The sequence below is a fragment of the Manis javanica genome, chromosome 5, assembly GCF_040802235.1.
Source record: "Manis javanica isolate MJ-LG chromosome 5, MJ_LKY, whole genome shotgun sequence".
NCBI lineage: Eukaryota > Metazoa > Chordata > Mammalia > Pholidota > Manidae > Manis > Manis javanica.
In genome coordinates this window covers 79,435,717-79,460,449 of record NC_133160.1, presented here as the reverse complement: position 1 = coordinate 79,460,449, position 24,733 = coordinate 79,435,717, and the positions used below count along the sequence as shown (strand labels likewise).

Here is a 24,733-nt window from a genome sequence, read left to right as displayed (position 1 = left end):
GAGGGAGAAGGAAACCCGACTACTGTAGGATCGATTTGCAAAACTTGTCCTACGAAGTCCTATAAAGCTGTCCTTCAACTTCAGTTTTAGAGACTCAGACCATTTCCAGTTTAAATTGTTTTACAGTTGTGAGATATGGAAAACTGGCAGGGTGTGGTTTCCAAAATGTTTTAAGTACTTCAGTGGGGCTGATATTCAAGAAAGGTGGAGCAAGAGCAAAAGGGTCCTCACCTTGGAAAAGAGCTCCTGGGTGCCAATAGAGAGTGTCATAATTTACACAATGGTTCCTGCACCTTCCCTCATAAAACTACTGAGATTGTCAGCTCCCAGGACTCGGTACCCATGAGGCAAATTACTGAGTAGTTTATATTCTTTTTGATCCCCCGATAACGAACTAGATGATCAGCTTCAACTACTCTGTTGTGTTAGATGTATTCTCACACGTTAACAAGTTCTGTTTCATAAAGTAAAGAACTTCAGAGCTGCAAGGGATCTCAGCAACCATCCTGTCTAATGCCCTTATTTCAAAAGAGAAAATTATCACCTAGATTTGATGAAGGTTAGACAGAGATCTACACAGGTGAAGTGGTAGAGACAAAATTTGGAATTAGTTATGCCTAGCTAAGAGGTCATTTCATTCCACTACAGGAGCTGTAATCTAACTCTTTAGGTTAAATTATAGAACTGAGAGTTATGTCTTCTCCAAGATGTTAGTTTTCTGATGATTCTAAATCATTGCTTCTTATTTAAAAGGTGACATTTAAAACTACAGTGAATGTTTTTCAGATTTGCTGCCATAAGGACTTCAGCAGCCACTTTCCTAAGATTACAGTTTAAGAAGCTGGCCTTTGTTCTCTGTCCTTACTTGCTTTTCTCTTTTTAATGGATTTGAAACACAGCAACATGGCAATACAAATGAAGTAATAACAGTAACCATGCCTGGGAATTTAAGAAGATACTGCAAATATGTCACAGCATGGGTGCTTTGAATTTCACCCTTTAAATCATGCACCAAGTTCAAGTATCCTGCTTTAAGTGTGGCCCAAACATGCAAATATTTGTTTTCTGAGTAATTTGCCCTAATGACGTTGAAGCATTTTTGAGAAACAATGGTGACATTGTTCTGCCCTGACAGAATGCATATGCCTTGTCAGATGTCCACAGTGATCCCCACAGTCTAAGGGCACATTATTAAGGCATGGGTTCTGCACAGCACTTGCTAACTTTGCCTTCTAGTGGCCAAAATGTTAGATATATAGAGGTATATAGGTTGTCACATCACTCAAGCCCTTGTGATAAGCCTGTCTGGCATCCACTCCTACTTAACCATTAGGAGATAGAACTAGAAATGTTTTTTGGTGTGTGTTTGTTTTGCTTAAAAAAGCAGAAATTTATTTTTCACAGTTCTAGAGGCTGGAAGTGTGAAATCAGTGTCACTGGGACACCATTAAGATGTCAGCAGGGCAACACTCCCTCCAGAGGCTCTTGAGCAGATTTTGTTCCTTGCCTCCCCAGCTTCACTGGCTGCTGGCAATGCTTGGCTGGTGGCTGCAACGCTCCAGTCTGCTTCCATGGTCACGCTGACTTCTCTTCTGCCTGTATCAAACCTCCTGCCTCTGTTCAATAAAGGCCCATAAAATAGCTTTAAGGCCCTGCCCTGATAATCCAGGATAACCTCCCCATCTCAAAATCCTTAACTTAATCACATATGCAAAGAGCCTTTTTCTATAAATAATGTAGTAGTATTTATAGGTCTGAGGGATTAAGACTTGATCTCTTTGGTGGCCATTATCCAGCCTTCTATAGACATATGTAATTATTAAATTTTTGGCACCTAACTGCTTAATAAATGGACTGTTAAGTATTTCTTCTAGCCTAGAGGTGAGAACTAGAAATGTTTTAACTTTTAAAGTAATGCCCTCTTCTGCAGACCCCTCTTACTTCTGGTTTTGATTAGGCAAAAAGCATCGGACCATTGGCAAAATTTGGAGTGATCACAAATACAAAGCTCCTCATTGGAAGTTATGTTTTCACAACTATACTATCATCCAGGTTGATAATTTAAATCTGTTCAGTCAGAAAATAGAAAATTTCAGCAATTTTCCAGGAACACCAGTGGTGTGCATTTGTTTTTCCTCTGCCCATTGTTTAGGTATTAAACTATGGGATTTCAGTACCATGATGGCGCATATTTTGGGTGGCCCTAAAGATAAGAACATGGATGTTACAGTCAACAAACAGAGTTTCTCTATTAGGGAAAGAATGAGAAGATTTCCCTAGGGTGAAGAAAAGAGAGAAGGGTAGGGGAAGACTAATTAATAGCCATTTAGGAAAAGCATCTTCTAAAAGGTGTCAACATGTTTCTTTTTTGGTTCATATTTTCAGTGTATTTTATAAACATTTTTTTTCTTTCACAAGAAGGCACTACAAATTCTTTTATAGGAAAATTCACCCCAAACAAATAATTGTTCAAAACCTGAAAAAGCTCTTTATTGCAAATCTGGCAATGAAATTAAAGATTTGTCATGCTTAGAAATGTTTCAAATTATTAAATCTATTACTGTTAATGTGTTAAAAGATGTTAGGTCAGTGTCGTCCAGTTAAATATTGATATTGTGAATTGTGCTCCTCTCTGTGGCTGCCTTTTATTCATTTACTTAACAAATGTTTAATACTATTCTGTGTATTTTACATCTGTGAGTGAGATGTCAGAGAGACAAAGTGTGTTATATAAAAGGAGTAAGAGCTGATAGTAGTCCCAACTTTATTCAAACAGGTAGAACAAATTAAGGGACTAATATAACTGTAATTAAGACTTTCCGGGGAAAGTGAATTTTAAAATGAGCTTTGAAAGAGACAATGAACATAAACTGGTGGAGGAAGGGGGATGCATGCTTGGCTGAAGGAGAAGAAAATCAAAGTCATAGTGGTAGAATGGGTAATGTATTAACGAGACAGAAAAATGCCAAGAAACAATTCATGCTGTTCAAGCACTGCAAAAATTATTAATCAAGCCCCTAGGGGCAGCTTTCTCTATCTAATCTGGGGAGGTTCAATATTCCTTTAACATTTGTAAGTACAGAGTTTAAATCTCAGCTCTAGGAAGAAGGTAGGCGGCTAGAGAGAATTTTTAGGATTTGCTTCTAGTGTTTAAGTTGCATGGTTCTATATTTAATGAGTGTTGAATAGTAAATTGTCATGTTTTAAAAATAATCAACTGATCCCAAAGTGGTGAAAAAAACTGCACCTCTTTTCAACAGCTGGCAAAAGCTTGGATTATATTCTGAATAAAATCATTTGTGTGTGTTCAAAAAGAAGTAGCCGTTTGTAAGAGTGCATGATGTTGTAAGACCTAAGGACCTTAGAGAAGACAGGAAAATTATAAACACATCCTTTTAGAAGAGTCTGTAAACACATAAATACATCATTAGGCATCATATCTTAATTCATTCCTATGGTACATGACTTATGTAGTGGGACATTTGATGAGAAATTACCATTTGTTTAGTCTATATAAAACGAATACAGGCAACATGACAGGTTTTGTTTCATTCATCTCGGCTACCAGTCTATTCTTGTTACTGATATTAAAGCTCTATCTTAGGTGAATACTTTCACCTAACTTTTTAGCATTTAAAATGTTAGATTATACTCTTCTTTAACATAAATGGATAAATTATACCCCCTACTCCCCACCAGTGTAGTTATAATTTATAGGGTGAGTCAGTAAATTTTTAAAAATAATTTTTAAATATGACTTCACCTGTAGCTAAAAGGTAAAAGTAGTTTCACTGACTACTGATAATGCCTCTCGGAAACTGGAGTGTAGGTTCTGAAGGACGGGTTCTTTGTTGTAAGTAACATATTCTCGGTTTGTAAGCTCTGGGATAAAGAGTTACTCAAAACATGATTGGTATAAAAAAAAAAAAACCCAGCAACATGGGGTTCTTATGGAAGTCAACAATCCAAAAATACCATTCTCAGATTTGATTTCATAGGGCTTTGCACAGCAGTATATAGTGATAGACTATTTCAGGAATGCCATTTTTAATTTAAAAAAAAAAGACAAGCATTTTCAGTTTTTTTAATGACATTGAAAAGGTGAATTTTATTCTCTCAAATGTAATGTGGTTAGTTTCAAAGTATCTCCCACACCCTCTTTTCCACAAAGATAGCTTTCAATTCAGTACATTTCTTAAACATTGAGTATTTAATATATAATATGTGGCTGATGATAAAAAAATCTAAGTCTAGATCTTGTCATTGAATGGTTTAAAAGCTATTTGGAGGAGGAGATATGCCCACACAAAACAAATAATGAATGAGGAAGGATAGGAAAAAAATTAACATAAATATAGAGTATATATAAAGTTTTAGAGGAAACCCTAATGGGAGGAATAAAGTTTCATCCATAATAACCTGTAACAAAATCTTGAGCTTAATCATAATTGGCCTCATAAATCCACTGTGTATCTGCTGTGCTCCTCCCAGTGGGAAATCATTTCTTTCAAAGATCTGTAATATGGTTTCAAAGATAGTATGCATGTTATTGAAAGCCATTCTTGATTATTTTTTGTAAAGCTGGAGGAAACACTTTCAAAAATGTCAAACTTTTAAAATAATTATGAATTAATCAAAATGTTTGTTCTTCTGTGGTACAATTAAGAATCATGGAAAAATGTGGATAATTTATAAAATGCAAAGCATCCATGCCAATGTAAAATGAGTCATTTTGATGTGTTGCCATTGAATTTAAATTCTGCAAGGATGGCTAGTTGTTTTCTGTAAATGATCATGAGAAAGATAATGCATGTAAGCTGAGCCAATGCCTCTTGGTTTAAACAATTAGAAAAATAACTTTTTCCATGTTATCCTGGTAAAGTGAGGTCACTAGCAGATTTGGTATTCTGTGTGAGTAGAAAGACAGAGGGAGAATATCAAAGGATTCAAAGGCATTTGTTGAGTAATGCAAAAATTTCCTATGTAGAGACATTTCACACAGCAGGAACTTAGGTCCGTGTGTAAAGCAGGCTGCTCACATGGTGAAAAACAAACCAACACCGCCCCCTCCCCGGCGCTCCCTGGGCGCCCCCCTCACTCCATTGACATGCATAGCTGGCCTGGTAGGTGTAAAAATAGACTGGCAGCGCCTGAACTGGAAATGATCACTGAAGCAGCCTGCAGTTGCTGCGGTTTTGAGTTCTTTCTGACACCAGCCAGCCAGCCAGCAGATGGGGAGGACTGGTGAGGGGCACGAAGGGGAATTGCATGGAGCCAAGGAGTATCTGGATGAATTGTCCACGTTAGTGTCCCCGTGGGCGCCCTGCACAGAGCCCAGAGGGTGAGGACGGGCCCACTGACAGCAAGAACTGTCGCCCTGAGATGGGTAACGCAGCTCTCTGCCCGTCTTGCCATGCAGTTAAGAGCGTAAGAGCACAAGGGCACATGCAGGAGCTGGATAGAACCCCAGACTACTACGGCTGTAACAGCGAGAACACCACAGATCTTGGGCCATGGGTAAGTTCTAAGGCCCAAACCAGGAGGGGAGGATGGATGGTGGCCGAAGAACAACAGTGTACCTCATTGGTCAAAACTCTAAACTTCCTGGAAGGAAGTTGACAGAACAAAACCAATGTGATCAAACCACCCGATGGCCTCTGATTCGGAGGCATGCTGTTGTTTCCTCTTCATTGTGCACAATGCCGTGTATTTGTTCCTTCTAAGTTGGCTTTTGCTGTGAACTGTCATTTGGAAACAAGCAGTGATACTGCCTCTTTAATTTGAAGGTTTGTCCAAAGCTGAACATATATTTTATTTAGAGTGACTTGCAGCAGTGTTACAGACTCTCTTACATTCAGGCTGTGAAATTCTGTTGCCTATATTTATATATTCATGTACAGTTCATTTTTCACTAGGTCACAGAACATTTTTTAAGCTAACCTCAAATCTCATCTTCAACCTATAAAGGCATTTTCCTTCTAATATTTGACTAACTTCAGTGAAAAGCCCTTTAAACACTTGTTCTGATTATGATAATGTTTTGTGCAGAGGCTTAAAAGTGGAGCAATCAAATATTTAAGTTGACTTTCAGATTTTAAAATAATTCATAGCGATGAGAATGATTACAAAGGCTTATTGTGATATTTGGTAGGGGGAGGGCCAAAAATCTCTTTCTGAAAGGTTTTGATTTTCATATTTGCCAGAGAATAAAGTTTATCTTTGATCTGTCAGATCCAGGAATTCGACCTTATTGCAAGTCATTTACTTCAGAGGGAAACCATGGAACTTAGAGATGTAGGGTCTCTGAGTAAGACAAACAGAAGTTGTGCCCGTGTGAGCGAGAAAAGCAAGTGTGTGAGGAGACTGGGAGGGTCCCTGCTCCCTTTGGCTTTTACTCTGACCCAGAGGAATTTCATAATTTTGTAGCATGGAAATCATGTCATAACACAGTGAAACTGGAACAGAAACTAAGAACTTAGTAAAAACAACATGCAGAGCCAGTGTACGTAGTTAGCAGAAGGGACCAGTCTCAGCACTGCAGTGGGAAAGGATGGTGGTTCCCAAATGGAATGGCTGTCACCACAGGCAAGAGAATAAACAGAAAGGTGGTAGAAGAAGGTGGTCCCCTGGGGAAGGGCGAGCACCTGCCTTAACAACTGCACAGCCAAGGTTTGAAACCAGGAGCAGTCTCATTTCTCCTTCTGGGTTACGGTTTAAATCACCCACATGTACCAGGAAAGTCACTCCGGACTTCTAAGTGGCCACTTCTGGTGCCATTTCTGAACTGAGGGGAATGAAAAAATAGAAATTTCTGTAACTTGGGAACAACTTTACATGCTTGCTTAGTTGTAATACATACATAAATTCCCTCAGAAGTAGCTATCTCATTAAAGGTAGTCTGTATGAATATTTTTATTAATTTAGAATTTAGGCCATTCTTTAAAATGTTTGTTAATAATTCCTTCAGTATTTTTAAGTCACACAAGTGTGTTCCATTTTCCCATCTTTTAAAAATCATTGCGAAAAATGCAATACATGAAAATAAATTAGAAGTGCTTTAACAATTAAATATAAAATCATATTTTAAAAATATTTTGATATGATGATAGGTTCTTTAGGTAAAGAAGAGCAGGTGTCAACATGATTTTGAGGTCCAAGGGCTGGAATAGAAATTCATAGTTCAGAAAACAACTAAAAACATTCTAGAAGAAATAATCAACAGCAATATCATTCCCTTGTTAAAATTCTTCTATTCCAGTGATGTAGATATTGGCCCTGAATAAAAGTGAATTGATTTTTTTTTGTGTTACAATCTGATTTTTCTGAATTAAACAATATAACCTGCTGATCATTGACTAAACTCTTTAGTCAAAGATTTTATAGACAAGAGCATATGATGATTGTTGTGATGTGGAAAGCTATGGTAGAGGTGGAAATGTACCTGTTGTCTGCCTTCTCAAGTGGTATCCCCATTTTGGCCATGGGGCAAAAGAAATTAATTCTTAATAGCAAGGATGATGTAGGCAAAATATTTGGTTTTATCTAGCCTAAGCTTCCCAAACTTATGAAGTCTATCACCTTTATTTTAAATGGGTACTCTAAGACTGAAATCACTCACTACTTAAGTCATCTAAATAAATATACATTCCTTAATAGTCAGTTCTCATCACACTTGCCACAACTAATGACAAGTAGTTGTTTAGGGCTTCAGAGCTTTTTAACCTTTATTTTTATAATATGCCTTTTTTGAGGGGTAAAACAGAAATAGATGTCCTTTGTACTTTTTTTTCTTCTGGAAATGAACTTGAAAGTGTTTTATAGAGTTCACTGTGTTGTTAGCCCCAAAATTACAAGTAAATGAATTTTCTAGTATTATTCATAATCAGAACTTACCTTATGGAAAAAATATAAATGTAATGTACTAAAACTTCTAGGCTTTAGGTAAATTAATGCTTCATTCTTTTCTGTAAATTTTATTTAGAATTTAGAACATTCTGATATTTATTTGTATAGGTAAGTATAACAATGAGGAATAAATAGGTTATCAGGAATTATGTTGGAAATAAGCAAACAAACTTAATTTCTTCTTTAACAGTATTATTGTTTGCCCATATTTGAAATTCTTATAGACTTCAGTTTTTATAAGACAAAGAAAATCAAGCCACAGTAATTTCCAGATATGTTGTTTAATATAGCTAAACAGAAAATTATGCCAAAAAATAGAGTGAAACTAAATATTATTTTGACAGTATAATTTTCTAAGTTTTAAAGCAACTTTTAAAAATTATAGAAGTATAGTAAAAAGAATGAACAGCTAAAATGCCACAAATGTTTTAAATCCTATTAACTAGACAAATAACATATTATTTTTATAATGCATATACAAATTAATATTTAAATTCAAGAACAGAGTTCAGGGCAAGAGAGTGAACATTATAGTCATGGTCTCTGTTGCACTCCTCATTTCTGCTAGTGCAGAGTGAGAGCAGCCGTAACCAATAGGGAAGGACATTGGCCTGGCTGTATTAACAGTACTAGTTTTTTCTATTATTACATTTTCAAGTGCCAGAATTTTCAGTTACTAAATATTAATTTTACTTACTATTTTTCTATTTTATATAGATGTAAATTAAGATGGTAATAAGATGCCATTATGTTAACACAGATACAAAATATTCAACCTTAGAAGATAGTGTTTAGACTGGTAGACATTCTTGGGTATGATGTAAATTCCTCTAATTATTTGGAAAGCAATTTGGAAATACATGTCAGACTGTAGTTACAATTCTGTTTTTCATTTTGCTAGTGCAGTGAGGACTCAAGCAGTAGGGAGGTATTCATATGGAGAAAAGAGTAGGCAAAACTTTTGGGCAGAATCCCACCCCCAACTGCAAAGAATAGACTGGAAGGGGCTGCAGCCATCTGTTGTGGGTATTCCCAAATCATCCCTCCATTCACTCAAACTTCTAGGGACAAGAGAACTCTACCCCAAGAGAACTTATTCCAAATCCACTGAGAAAATACCTGCCTTCCTAATGAAGATGTAAGATTCATGAGCATATGTTAAGGTTTTCCATTCATCCTTAAAGAACTTAAAAGATTTGCTATTATCACAATCAGCTTAACAGTTCCAAGAAGAGGAAGTGTGTGGAACAGGAGAGAGTCAACAACAAAATACAGCTGTTTTAAAGTCTTATTCAGAGTAAGTCCTCATAATGGCTCTCAATTTTTCTGTTGATCACAGAAGGGAAAACTGCATCATCTCTAATATCATTCATTTGCATTATGCAGATGACTGATAGATATATTCTAAGTTCACTTATGAAATAAGAAACTCTTAGAGAAGATGCCTTACAGACTTTGAACTGGATCCTAGGGTAGCCCTGTCTGGGACATGAGTGAGCAAAGCCATGCAGGGTCTAAGTAGTCTCCAGAGAGATGGCTTCTTGAACATGCTTCAGGAAAGTTCAGTCTGAAACAGCAGGAATATATCTTCATTTCATGTTCTTCTTCTTGTCCTGTATTTTTGTTATGGCATCATTTATAAGTTTGCATTTTGGGCTAAGTGTACTATTTTTCTTGCATTGAGACCATATATTTTTTACTGTAATTTCTTTGCTGTATCAGATTAATTTGTCTTGCTCCAAGAGCAAAACCATAGATGGGATGCTTCATCACCAAACATTACTTAGGTTATCTATCCTAGCTGAATTTTGAATTACTATATCCTTCACTTTTTACCATTGTTTTCTCAATGGTTATTTTCTTGTTTCATTTATCTTAACATTTTTTCCCAATTATAGTAGAGAATTTTATCTTCTTTATATCATCCTTTTAGTTATTCTGTAAACTTTCTTGTGACTTTAGATCATGAGCAGTGCATCTGGTGTTACTGTGAAAACAATTCAGTCTTTTTCTGCTCTGCTGAATCAAAATATTCAATCAGCAAATATTTATTGAGCTAGGTATAGTTCTAAACGCTGGTGATATAATGATAAGACAGAGTTCCTGTGATAGGGGAGACGAACTTTAAATGTACAGGGGGAGATGGGAGTAGCATGATGCTAGCTGAGGTAGGAATGTGCTGGACATGTTCACGTGACAGAAAGATAGTGTTGCGGAAGCATAGCAAACAGAGAAGAGAGAAGATACCAAAAAGAGCTAAGAGGCAGATGCAGGCCGACCTTGACAGAAGTTTGGATTGCTTTCTAAATGTGGTGGATCCTGGTAAAGGAGTTTGGATTTCAAAGTGCAGAGGGAAACTTCTGGAGGGTTTTAGCCTGGGAAATGATAGGACTACATCTATGCTTCGAAAGATACTGGCCGAGAATTGCTGGTGAGTGCAGCAAGGAAGGACGAGGGCCAGTCTAAGTGGTCCCAGAAACTCCTAAGGTGAATAGAGATGAAGGGTTAGATTAGGGTGGTAACAAAGGAGGTGAGAAGTGATCAGACTCAGGATGTATTTTGCTTTTATTGAAGTATTGTTTTGTTGTTATAAAAGAAAGAGAAGGGATTTTGGCTTAAGCAGCTGAATACAAGATAGAGTTGTTCACTAAGGTGGAATGGTTTGGGTGTGAGAGAAGATTCCTTACCTATGAAGTATATCAGTATGTCAGGAGTGTTAGACTTTTCTTCAGTTTTAAGTTCTAAGAGGATGGAAATAAGACTTTAAATGATACAGTGCTCATTATATAGTGATAAAATGATAATCTTCAGTACCCTATTTATAACTGCTATTAGGTAACTTCATATGGTTAGTTTTGGTATTAACCCTAAAAAGAGTCAAGCATATAGTGAAAACCATTTTAGTAAAGCATTTCAAAAATATGAAGTGATACAGAGCATGTTTATGTAACTTTTGGATGATTAAAGATAAGATGAAAGAAGATAAAACATGGCTTTGTCTTCTAGGAACTTTCAATCTAGTTTTAGAAACAGGTTTTATCCACATGTAAATTTTAACTGTAAACAGCAGTACGCTATTAAATGGCAGTGTGAATAGTGAAATAAGTACCTATATAAGATGCCGAGATTGGGAGGATCAACGCCTGCCAGTGTTTTGGAAATGCCACGTAGGCAGGGCTGATATTTAACCAGTGTTGAACAGGACATTATACCAACTGTTTATACTGTGAAATGTTTTTATACAGGCTAATTAAATAGTTGCTTCTATGAGCCCACCAAGCTGCCCTTTCTATTGTGGCTATCTGAAGCCTATCCCTAGCATTCCTCAAAGCACTCAATCCACCTAATGAGCAAACAAAGGAATAATGCCTGGGCCAGCGAGGGGCCTCCAAGACCACCTTCCTCCAGTTCTATACCCAGTGTCCATGGTTGTTGGTGCTTAAGCTGAACCAAATATTAAATATTTTGAATATCCCTTCGGCTATTGGGGAACTTGGAGCCTGTAGTAAACTTTGGAAGCAGAGCACAATCTTGGTCCCTGTTGGGAAGAAAATACATTCAGTAAACATTTACTGAGCATCTGCTGAGTGCCAGGCACTGGGCCCACCAAGATGAATACAACCTGCAACCCTGGCTTGAAGAAGCATAATCCAGGGATGGACAAAGCAGGAGTCCCAATATCATGTTACAGTGTGGTAAGAAAACATAGGGTTTTGTGGAATAACAAAGTTAGAGAGTTGCCAAAAGTCAAATCTTGAAGCACTGTGGATAGATCATAAACTCAATCTTGGAGTCAGTAATAACATTAGAATAATAGAGAAGCATTGCATAAGTCTCCCTGGCTCTAACACCTAGTTTCTATTGGACATGCGTGAAACCTATGACATTGGACAATAACCATGGGATCAGATTATCCAGAGCTTATAAACCAGGCTTTGGAATTTACATTCTTAATCTAGTGAAAGAGCACTGACCAAATATTGTTTTAAGAGAATCAGTTAGATTGTAGTTTGCATGTCAAAAGGCCTGCTCTCTTTGCAGTGCCCAAGACAGTACCTAGCACCTAGTAGATGCTTCATAAATATTTGTGGAAAATTTGAGTAAATTAATGACTAGGAAATTACCCAAGATAGTAAATCTAGTGAGCTTCTGTCACCTGCAGGTGACAAACCCCCAGATGAAACCAGAGGCTGTGAAAATTGAAAAGGCAATGAAAGTACTAAAGGCATTTCTAAAAACATTTAAAGAACCTGGTGACTCTGTTTGCAGATGACATGATATTGTACATTAAATACCCAAAAGAAACCACCCAAAAACTACTAGAACTAATAACTGAATTCAGCAAAGTTGTAGGATACAAAAGTAATACACAGAAATCAGTTGCATTCCTATATACTAGCGATGAGCTAGTAGAAAGAGAAATCAGGAGAACAACTCCATTTACAAGTACATCAAAAAGAATGAAATACCTAGGAATAAACCTAACTAAGGAGGTGAAAGACCTATACCCTGAAAACTACAAGACACTCCTCAGAGAAATTAAAGAGGACAACAATAAATGCAAGTACATCCTGTGCTCATGGATAAGAAGAATTAATATTGTCAAAATGGCCATCTTGCCTAAAGCAATCCACAGATTCAATACAATCCCTATCAAAATACCAACAGCATTCTTCAATAAACTACAACAAATAGTTGTAAAATTCATATGGAACCACAAAAGACCCTAAACAGCCAAATCAATCCTGAGAAGGAAGAATAAAGCTAGGGGATTATGCTTCCCAACTTCAGGCTCTACTACAAAGCCACAGTAATCAAGATAATTTGGAACTGGCACAAGAACAGACCCATAGACTAGTGGAACAGAATAGAGAGTCCAGATATTAACCCAAGTATATATGGTCAATTAATATACAATAAAGGAGCCATGGACATACAGTGGGGAAACAACAGCCTCTTCAACAGCTGGTGTTGGCAAAACTGGACAGCTACATGTAAGAGAATGAAACTGGATTATTGTCTAACTCCATGCAAAAAAGTAAACTCAAAATGGATTAAAGACCTGAATGTAAGTCATGAAACCATAAAACTCTTAGGGGAAAACATGGGCAAAAATCTCTTGAATATAAAAATGAGCAACTTTTTCCTGAGCACATCTTCCTGGGCAAGGGAAAAGAAAGTAAAAATGAACACATGGGATTACTTCAAACTGAAAAGCTTCTGTACAGCAAAGGGCACCATCAGCATAACAAAAAAGCATCCTACAATATAGGAGAATATATTTGTAAATGACTTATCTGATAAGGGGTTAACATCCAAAATATATACAGAGCTCACATGCCTTAGCACCCCAAAAACAAATAGCCTGATTAAAAAATGGGTGGAGGATCTGAACAGACACTTCTCCAAAGAGAATCAGATGGCCAACAGGCACATGAAAAGATGCTCCACATTGCTAATTATCAGGGAAATGCAAATTAAAGCCATAATGAGATATCATTTCACACCAGTTGGGATGGCCAACATCTAAAAGACAAGAAACAACAAATGCTGGCAAGGATGCGGAGAAAGGGAAACCCTTTTGTACTGTTGTGGGAATGTAAATTAGTTCAACCATTGTGGAAAGCAATATGGAGGTTTCTCCAAAAACTAAAAATAGAAATACCTTTTGACCCAGTAATTCCACTCCTAGGAATTTACCCAAAGAATACAAGTTCTCAGATTCAAAAAGACATATGCACCCCTATGTTTATCACAGCACTATTTACAGTAGTCAATATATGGAAGTAACCTAAGTGTCCATCAGTAGTTGAATGGATAAAGAAGATGTGGTACATATCCACAATGGAATATTATTCAGCCATAAGAAGAAAACAAATCCTACCATTGCAACAGCATGGATGGAGCTAGAGGATATTTTGCTCAGTGAAAAAAGCCAGGCAGAGAAAGACAAGTACCAAATGATTTCACTCATTTATACAGTACAACAACAAAGCAAAACTGAAGGAACAAAATAGCAGCAGACTCACAGACTCCAGGGAGGAACTAGTGGTTACCAAAGGGGAGGAGTTGGAGAGGGTGGATGGGGAGGGAGGGAGAAGGGGATTAAGGAGCATTATGGTTAGCACACACAATATATGTAGGTCATGCAGAAGGCAGTACAGCATGGAGAAGACAAGTAATGACTCTACAGCATCTTACTATGCTGATCGACAGTGACTGCAATGGGGTTGGGGGGTCTTGATTGATAATATGGGTGAATGTTGTAACCACAATGTTGCTCATGGGAAACCTTCATAAGATTGTATATCTTATTAAATACCTTAATTAAAATAAGAAAAGAAAAAGAACCTGGTGACCAAAAAGTTTTCATTATATCCCCCTGCTCAACAAAGGGAGGTACCTTCTTGCAAGTAAATACCCATTGTAACTGGGAAATATTAATTGTATAAAACATACTTACTATATAAAATAGTATATATTTTCTTGCATTATTTATATCAAGTTGTATGTAAAATGTAATCATTGACTTTTATAGAAATGTAGTGAAAGACTACATTTAAAAGAGGAATAATTTTAATATAAGCAATGTCTAATATATTTCTATATTTTTGTGACAATGAGGTTTATCTAAACCAAACATAATTATTTATTTAAACTATGTAATAATTTTTAATTGTCTTCTGCTATATTTAATAAGATCAGTTCCACTGTATGTACAGTGGCTTTTTTAAGGTCACATGTATGATGCAGCTGATAATACTCTGTAGAAAAAGCTGTGTTTTCAGTCATATTTTGCTTTCTTCCCACACAGACATCTGCCATGCTTCTTACCCACTTTCAGTTGTTTTGTATTTAATGCCCTTTTAGTGAATGAAACTTCAAAGTTAATAATGCCATGAGAAATATGTACTGTTTTTCTGATTCCTTCATTTTTACATAAAGGTTTGTCCTTGAAATTTGGAGCATGTTATATCACATTTGATTGTTAAAATTTTAAGTGTTTGATTTTTCAAAGCTTACATTCACATCATATTTGTGTGGGCTTTTGTGACTATAGTAAACTTTTTTGTATTTTTCTTCTCATATCTTATGAGAAGTAAATGTATTACAATGATCATCTGAAGTGTAATAATTTCAATGGTGTCTTTGAACTAATGAATTGTATGTAAAAGCTATTTGAATGCCAACTGTTAAATAATAGAAACAATGAATCAAGACAGTGGTTTTGATGGATTTTAAAGGTGCTGATACAGTATTTTAAATTTTGGAATTTTTTTTTCTAAACTCTTTTCCTACCTCCTTTATCAATGGTTTACAAAAGGGGGCTTTGTTCTACTTACACTTTCTGTATTCTAAGTTGTTAAGTATTAAGTAAACGTATGTACTTAAAATTAGATCTCTAAGACTGATAATTTGTCCAATGAAGAATTCTTACTTTATCAAAGAATAGTACAAGAAATTGGATTTCTCCAGGCAGAGATAGTATATTAAAACTAGAGTCAAAAGTGTATTAGAATTGCTTCTTTAGTTTCATATTTTTCTAGATTGTTGGCGTTCTGAAGGAAATTAGTTAGCAAGCATCACCTAAGAACTTTAGTAAAACAAGAAATATGCAGGGAAATTTGTCACTCTTTCCTTTTTGAAAACCACTCATTGTCATGTATAGTTTTTTTTTTCTTTTTTCAGATTTATGAAAGGAAAGGGGTATTTTTCAGAAATAAAGTACGTTTAACAATTTTCTACTAAGTGTATGTTTCACAAACTTATCCATATATCTGTAATACATAATTATTTCTTTAAAAAATGGCTTATCATATTAGCTTCTTATGCATTCGTACATTATACATTTTGATTGACTAAATGATTGATGATGACATTAGGGATAAAGCATATATCTGGGTTTTATAACAAAACATAGAATTAAAGGTCTAGTTAATCCTTTATGTCAGCACCTCCCAAAGTGTATTCTATAAACCACACACGTCAGAAGAATTACCTGGGATGTTTTAAAATGATTTTGATTTCTGAGCCCCATTCCAGACTGCCAGAATTAGAATCTCCGAGGTGGGAGCCAAGAATATTTATTTAACAAGATGAAGCATGATCTCTAAGTAACCGTTAAGTGCACTATAAACGATAACCACTGTTCTTTGTTCTAAGAGGTTGACTTCACTGAAGAGACATCATACATAAGAATATGTATCATCAGTGCATAAGGGCATGTGTGTGTAAAAACCCTTCACATTTTATTAAGATTCTTCTAATCTAGGTTAATTCAGCTGATTGCCAAAATTTAATTAGTGGCAATTAAAGAAACCAAGGCCACACAGAACACATGGGAACAGAGGCTGCTCTGCCAGCAGATAGGGCCCTCCTACAATTCTTATGCATGGTTTTAGAAGTAAGAAAATGTGTTGCATTCCTATACACTAATGATGAGCTAACAGAAGGAGAAATCAGAAAAACAATTCCATTCACAATTGCATCAAAAAGAATAAAATACCTAGGAATAAACCTAACCAGGAAGTAAAAGATATACCCTGAAAACTACAAGACACTCTTAAGAGAAATTAAAGAGGACACTAATAAATGAAAATTCAGACCATGCTCTTAGGTAGGAAGAATTAATATTGTCAAAATGGCCGTCCTGCCTAAAGCAATCTACAGATTCAATGCAATCCCTATCAAAATACCGACAGCATTCTTCAGTGAACTGGAACAAACAGTTCTAAAATTCATATGGTACCACAAAGGACCCCAAATAGCCAAAGCAATCCTGAGAAGGAAGAATAAAGCTGGGGGGATATTGCTTCCCAACTTCAAGCTCTACTATAAAGCCACAGTAATCAAGACAATTTGATACTGGCACAAGAACAGACCCATAGACTAGTGGAACAGAATAGAGAGTCCAGATATTAACCCAAGTGTATCTGGTCAATTAATATACAATAAAGGAGCCATGGATATTCAGTGGGGAAATAACAGCCTCTTCAACAGCTGGTGTTGGCAAAACTGGACAGCTTCATGTAAGAGAATGAAACTGGATTACTCTCTAACCCCATACACAAAAGTAAACTTGAAATGGATCAAAGACCTGAATGTAAGTCATGAAACCATAAAACTCTTAGAAGAAAACATAGGCAAAACTCTCTTGAATATAAACATGAACATTTTCTTCATGAACACATCTCCATGGGCAAGGGAAACAAGCAAAATGAACAAGTGGAACTATATCAAACTAAAAAGCTTCTGTACAGCAAAGCACACCACCAGTAGAATAAAAAGGCACCCTACAATATGGGAGAATATATTCATAAATGACATATCCCATAATGTGTATATCCAAAATATACAAATAGCTCACACACCTCAAGAAACAAAAAGCAAATAATCCAATTAAAAAGTGGACAGAGAATCTGAACAGACAGTTCTCCAAAGAACAAATTCAGATGGCTAACAGACACATGAAAAGCTGCTCCACATTGCTAATCATCAGAGAAATGCAAATTAAAACCACAATGAGATATCACCTCACACCAGTTAGGATGGCCACCATCCAAAAGACAAACAACAACAGATGTTGGTAAGGATGTGGAGAAAGGGGAACCCTCCTACACTGCTGGTGGTAATGTAAATCAGTTCAACCATTGTGGAAAGCAGAATGGAGGTTCCACCAAAAACTAAAAATAGAAGTACCAATTGACCCAGGAATTCCACTCCTAGGAATTTACCCTAAGAATGCAGGAGCCCAGTTTGAAAAAGACAGATGCACCCCTATGTTTATTGCAGCACTATTTACAATAGCCAAGAAATGGAAGCAACCTAAGTGTCCATCAGTAGATGAATGGATAAAGAAGATGTGGTACATATACACAATGGAATACTTATTCAGCCATAAGAAAAAAACAAATCCTACCATTTGCAACAATGTGGATGGAGCTGGAGGATATTATACTCAGTAAAATGAGCCAAGCAGAGAAAGACAAGTGCCAAATGAATTCACTCATCTGTGGAGCATAAGAACAAAGGAAAAACTGAAGGAAGAAAACAGCAGCAGACTCACAGAACCCAAGAATGGGCTAACAGTTACCAAAATGAAAGGGACTGGGGAGGATGGGTGGGAAGGGAGGGATAAGGGGAAAAAGGGGCATTACGATTAGCACACATAATGTAGGGTGGGGGTCAAGGGGAAGGCAGTATAGCACAGAGAAGACAAGTAGTGATTCTATAGCATCTTACTACGCTGATTGACAGTGACTGTAATGGGGTATGTGGTGGGGACTTGATAATGGGGGGAGTCTAGTAATGTTGCTCATGTTATTGTATATTAATGAAACAAAAAAAATTTTTTTTAAGACAAAAAGAAGTAAGAAAGTGTCTGAATTGCATTGGAGTGGAATTTCAAACCACCACACTTACATTTAAGCTCCACTTCCAGACATTAATAATCACTATATATGAGTGCTTTCATTCCTCCTTTAACCTGTGAACTCCTGTCAGAGACCTAGGCACTGAGGTGCTATAAGATGTTATGAAACATGTCCCAATTTTTTTATAAATCAGCATTTCATCCTACTGTTGGACAGATAGCTTGAATAGCAATATTATTCTGAATGATCTGATCCTTCCCTGAAATTAAGTCCAGTACAATATCTGTGTTGAATTCCACATTTCTGCCTAACAGCACATGAGAGATGGTTAACAAATCTAGCCTCATTAAAAACTTCTTGTACATTAAATAATGTAAAGTGTCAAATAACCACTCCATGTATTTTGTTTTTGAAATTATATATGCATTTCTAAAAATATAAAATAAAGTATTAAATCAGTTTCTTCTAAGGAAGTAAATAATGAATTTCATTAAATCAATATATTCATTCTCTTTCTTTTGTTATATAATACACAAGTACAGTAGAAGAATAAGTTTTTTCTTTGGTGCTGATTTGTATATATGTACCTGTTAATTATTTGAAGAATTAAGCATTGATCCAGATGGACATACCAACTTTTTTTTTGTTTCATTGATAAACAATTACATGAGCAACATTGTGGTTACTAGACTCCCCCCATTTAAAACATGACACCTGTGGTTACAGCTAGTGTCAGGGCCTGTCCACGGACAATGTCAGCCAAGTGATGAGGGCTACTTTCTGTCCCATCCCTAATGCTGGGAAAATGGAAGTTCGTATGGCCAAAATCCTCACCTCACTCTAAACTACTTGATGATGTAATTGGTGTACTGGGTGGAGGCAGAGATGGAGGAGGATTGCAGATCTGCAGACTGTTGGATGCAGACGTGAGTCTAGTGCTTGACTTACTGCCAAGAGAATAGAGCCAGGTATAAGCCCTTTTACCCCAGGAACATTCCATTGTCATTTCTCTGTCTCAGTGAATCCATAGTGAACTTGCCTGGGGCTGAAACCCTCAGGCAAGACAGCTACCTTGACTAATGAAAACTGAAGACACCAGTTGTATAAATGGCTAAGGAAATCTAAAAACAATGGTAATCTATAAACTATTACATGAAATTTAGAAAATCTTTAAAGAATTTTGAATGGCATAGGCAATATTTACTTAGTAATTCTAGTTTTTAGAAGTAGAATACAGAGTGCTGTTATCTCAACTTGTTAAAACATTAACACACATATACAGTTTATATGTAGAAAAATAGAAGAAAATACATCAAAATACACAGCATTAAGTTGGAGTAATGGGATTATGGCTGCTGGCTGGTTTTGTTTTTGCTTTTATTCATTTTTCAAATGTTCTACTATGAGTATATAGTTGTTTTTATAACAATCCCCCTGACTTTTTTAAGAGAAGGGAGATCGTAAGAATAAAAAAGGAGTTAAAGAATATAGGAAGTTATATTGTTCTAGACAAATATTCCTATCAAATATATCTATATTCTTTAGTTTTCATAACAAGTTATTTTATCTAATATTCTACATTAATTTAGCTTTTTCAGTTAATTTGGAGAAGAGGACTTTTTATGACTATATTTTTACTACTTAATTCTTACTGAGAAATAGTATTTACCATGATCATTTCTTACAGGTATAATCAACACTTAAAGAGCAGGTGTGGTGATTGTTTAAGAGCAGCTAAGAGAGGTTTCATCCATCTTGGAAGCAGTCCGGGCTTAAATCCCACTCAGAGAAACATGTTAGTATGAGCTAGTAAAAGTCTGCGTGCTACTTTAGAAACAGAGGAACGAATGTTTCTTTGAAGCCTACTATGCTGTGGAGCTTGAAAAATTTTTTCTTTGCATAATGTGAAAGCGACATTGCTCTAGATTCACTTTTTGAGTATAATAGGCAGTAATATTTTGAAATAATATAACTGTGTCCTGAAAAGTCATAAGATTAGGTAAACAATGTTACAGAAATCTCAGTGTTCCAGAAGTATCAATGCCAGTGGTTCAGGCTTCTGCCCCTGCCCCTAGCACAAGCCATTGGGTGTCAGCAGGGATCAGAACATGGTCACTGGGCCAGGAATGTGGCTGTAGGGCTTTTGCCTGAAACAGAAAGCATCAGATACTACTATTAGTTGACAGTGAAAAGGTATTTGGTACTTTTGGGGGGAGCTAGAAGGGTGGTTAAACACAGTGGTTGTGATTATGGTCTCTGGAGTAAGACAGACTGGGTACCAATCTCAACTCTGGCAATTCTTACAAAAAAATCCATGGACAGGTGGTTTAACCTTACTAAGCCCCAGTTTTCTCATTCAGGTAGTTTATGAAGAAGATAGGTGAGAATATAAATGTGTTTGGCATACAGTAGGATTAGTCATTAATATGTGTGTGAAAGAATGTGTGAGAAAGAAATACAGGAGCATAAATCATTATTCATTTTTTTCAAGGAGTTTGCTGTCTATTTGAGTAGACAGCGCATACATGCAAAAGCAAACTGCATGTTGTGGAGTCTGATCAGTAGATGGATGACTTAAAAGAGGAAAACAAGTCTAGGTAGTATGTAGAATCCTAATATGATGTACACCAGTCCATATTCTTTAGAAAAATACTTTTTAAATTTAATAAGGAATCACTAAACCCACATAGACACGAATCATGTAAAAATGATTAACTACTTGCTTGCCTTTTGACGATTGTTTATCTTTAAAAAAAAGAGAGTGAAAAAAAGTATAGTAAATCCAATCAAAACACATGTAATTACTTCTATTACTCAAAATCATAACCAGAAGAGGAAGGCTTTAGATCAGCCTAAGTCTTTGAAATGATTACTTTACATAATTAGGGCTAAATTAATAATTACATCTATGAAGAGTTATTGTCAGTAGAGGAAACTTAATTACTAAAATACCCCACTATTCTTATATGTGGGGAAAAGAAACCAAATAAAAAATATATATCTATAAAGGACTGTCTATGGTATTAATATTTAAGAAAAATTTTGGTGGATGAGAAAGGTTTTATTGAGTACAGTTAACTACTGCTTTGCAAAAAAAGTTCTAATGCTATCTTTTATATGTCCAAAAGTAATCTAATCCTTATTTAGCAATTTTATAAGTTTAATTTTTGAGTGATTAAAGCTAAAATAACTTGTATTTATATTACCTGTTATCAACTTTCTATAAGATTAACAAATATGATAATGTTCTTTCCAAGGTTCCATTATCATCTTAAGTAGCTAATATATACATTATATATATATATATTTATTATTTTCATTTTTTTATTGAAGTATAGTTGATATACAATCTTACACTGGTTTCAAGTATACAATACAGTGGTTCAACTGTTACCTCTATTAGTAAAACCTGACCCCCAACTAATACAGTTACTGTCTGTCAACATCAGAAAATGTTATAGAATTGTTGACTGTATTCTCCATACTGTATTACCATCCCCATGTCCAACTTACATTATGATTGAGAATTTTTGTGCCCTTTTATCCCCCTCATCCTCCCCAGCCACCCACCAACCCCAGTCCCTCCACCATGGTAACCACCAGTCCTTTCTCAGTGTCTATGAGTAAACTGCTGTTCTGTTCATTTTGTTTTGTTTTTAGATTCCACAAGTAAGTGAAACCATATGGTATTTGTCTTTCTCTGCCTGGATTATTTCAATTAGCATAATATCCCCTAGTCCCATCCATGTTGTTGCAAATGGCAGGATTTCCTTTTATGGCTGAATAATATTCCATTGTGTGTATGTACCACATCTTATTTATCCATTCATCTATTGACACTTTGGATATGGACACTTTGGTTGCTTCTATATCCTGGCTATCATAAATAATGCAGTGATAATCATTGGGTGCATATATATTTTCGAATCAGGGATTTTGTTTTCTTCAGGTAAATTCCTGGAAGTGGAATTACTGGGTCATATGCTATTTCTATTTTTAGTTTTTTTGAGGAACCTCCATACTGCTTTCCACAGTGGTTGTACCAATTTACATTCCCACCAACAGTGTAGTGTAGGAGGGTTCCCATTTTTCCACATCCTCATCAACACTTGTTATTTCTTGTCTTTTGGATTTCTGACTGGTGTGAGATGATATATCATTGTGGTTTTGATTTGCATGTCCATGATTAGCAATGTGGAGAATCTTCATGTGGCTGTTGGCCATCTGTATTTCTTCTTTGGAGAAATATCTCTTGAGGTCCTTCACCCATTTTTAGTTGGATTGTTGGGGGTTTTTTGGTATTGAGGCATATGAGTTCTTTATATATTTTGGATATTTACCCGTTATTGGATAAATCATTAATGAATATATTCACCCATACTGTAAGTTGCCTTTTGTTCTGCTGATGGTATCCTTTTCTGTACAGAAGCTTTTTAGTTTGATGTAGTCTCACTTGTTCATTTTTTATTTTTTCCCTTGCCTGGTGAGATGTGTCCAGGAAAAAATTGCTCCAACTTATGTTCAGGAGAGTTTTGCCTATGTTTACTTCTAAGAGTTTTAAAGTTTCATGTCTTACATTCAGGTCTTTAATCCATTTTGAGTTTACTTTTGTGTATGGGGTTTAGACAGCAATCCTGTTTCACTCTCTTGCATGTAACTGTCCAGTGTTCCCAACAGCACTTATTGAAGATACTGTTTTTCCCCATTGTATATTCATGGCTACTTTATCATATATTACTTGACCATATGTGTGTGAGTTTATATCTGGGCTCTCTATTCTGTTCCATTGATCTCTGGGTCTGTTCTTGTGCCAGTACCATACTGTTTTGATTACTGTACCTTTGTAAAATAACTTAAAGTCAGGCAGTGTAATAGCCCCAGCTTTGTTCTTCTTTCTCAGGATTGCTTTGGCTATTCAGGGTCTTCTGTGGTTCCATATGCATTTTTTTTTTGTATCATTCACCTACAATTACATGAGTAACATTATGTTTACTAGACTCCCCCCATCATCAAGTTCCCCCCATGTACCCCATTACTGTCACTGTCCATCAGTGTAGTAAGATGCTATAGAATCACTACTTGTCTTCTCTGTGTTGTACAGCACTCCCCTTGTCCCCCCCACTACATTATGTCTGCTAATCATAGTGCTCCTTTTTTTTCCCCTTATTCCTCCCTTCCCACCCATCCATTTGAATTTTAGTACTATTTGCTCTTGTTCATCAAAAAATGCTGTTGGTATTTAATAGGGATTGCATGGAATCTGTAAATTGCTTTGGGCAGGATGGCCATTTTGACAATATTAATTCTTCCTATTTATGACCGTGGGATAGATTTCCATTTATTTGTATCTTCTTTAATTTCTCTCATGAGTGTCTTATAGTTTTCATAGTACAGGTCTTTTACTCCTTGGTTAGGTTTATTCCATAGGCTAAGCACTGAACTAGGCTTTGGCAATTCCAAGAATTATGGGACATAGTTCTTGCCTTCAAGTGAAGTTACAAATTTGTCCTGAGGATGTGATAGATCACTCTCTGTCTATACATGTGCATGTGCAGACAAATATACACATATATTTGACAGTTTAATTTTCTATGTTACAGGTAGATTTTATTTTATTTGTTTGCTGATTTTATTTATTAATGATTCTAACACACCCTCTTGAAAAGTGAACATTTTCACTTCTTTCTTTATAACACCAAATAGTAAATGCATAGCTTTTTAGGACAGAAAAATACTTTAAAGATCCAATGTCCTTTTTCATAGATAATAGCTAACATTTATAAAGAAATTTTTTTTTACTTTTTAAAAAATGTATTTATTTATTGTTATTTTTTTGAAGAACATTATGTTTACTAGGCTCTCCCCTACCCCAAGTCCCCCCAACAAACCGCATTACAGTCACTGTCCATCAGCATAGCAAGATGCTGTAGAATCACTACTTGTCTTCTCTGTGTTGCAAACCCCTCCCCTTTCCCCCACCCCCCACATTATACATGCTAATCATAATACCCCCTTTCTTCTTCCCTGCCCTTATCCCTCCCTACCCTCCCATTCTCCCCAGTCTCTTTCCCTTTGGTAACTATTAGTCCATTCTTGGGTTCTGTGATTCTGCTGCTGTTTTTTTCCTTCAGTTTTTCTTTGGTTCTTATACTCCACAGATGAGTGAAATCATTTGGTATTTGTCTTTCTCTGCTTGGCTTAGTTCACTGAGCATAATACCCTCTAGCTCCATCCATGTTGTTACAAATGGTAGGATTTGTTTTCTTCTTATGGATGAATAATATTCCATTGTGTATATGTACCACCTCTTTATCCATTCATCTACTGATGGATACTTAGGTTGCTTCCAATTCTTGGCTATTGTAAATAGTGCTGCGATAAACATAAGGGTACATCTGTCTTTTTAAAACCAGAGTGCTGCATCCTTAGGGTAAATTCCTAGAAGTGGAATTCCT

The 24,733-nt window shown here is 36.0% G+C and overlaps 1 protein-coding gene across 21 annotated transcripts in view; it reads left to right on the top strand.

Moving 5' to 3' along the window:
- Positions 1-24,733, top strand: part of ANK2 (ankyrin 2) — a 351,461-nt gene that overhangs the window by 94,575 nt on the left and 232,153 nt on the right. For 4 of the 21 annotated variants that reach the window (XM_037001148.2, XM_037001144.2, XM_037001142.2 and 1 more), the window contains exon 1: positions 5,159-5,517. The exons of 5 other annotated variants lie outside the window; for them this stretch is intronic. In XM_037001148.2, coding sequence (XP_036857043.2) covers positions 5,383-5,517 — 135 coding nt within the window. In that variant the 5' untranslated portion in view covers positions 5,159-5,382. Of the gene's footprint in view, positions 1-5,099; positions 5,518-24,733 lie in introns of those variants that run through there. 12 more of the 21 variants (XM_073237147.1, XM_073237145.1, XM_073237151.1 and 9 more) reach the window with 9 other exon arrangements.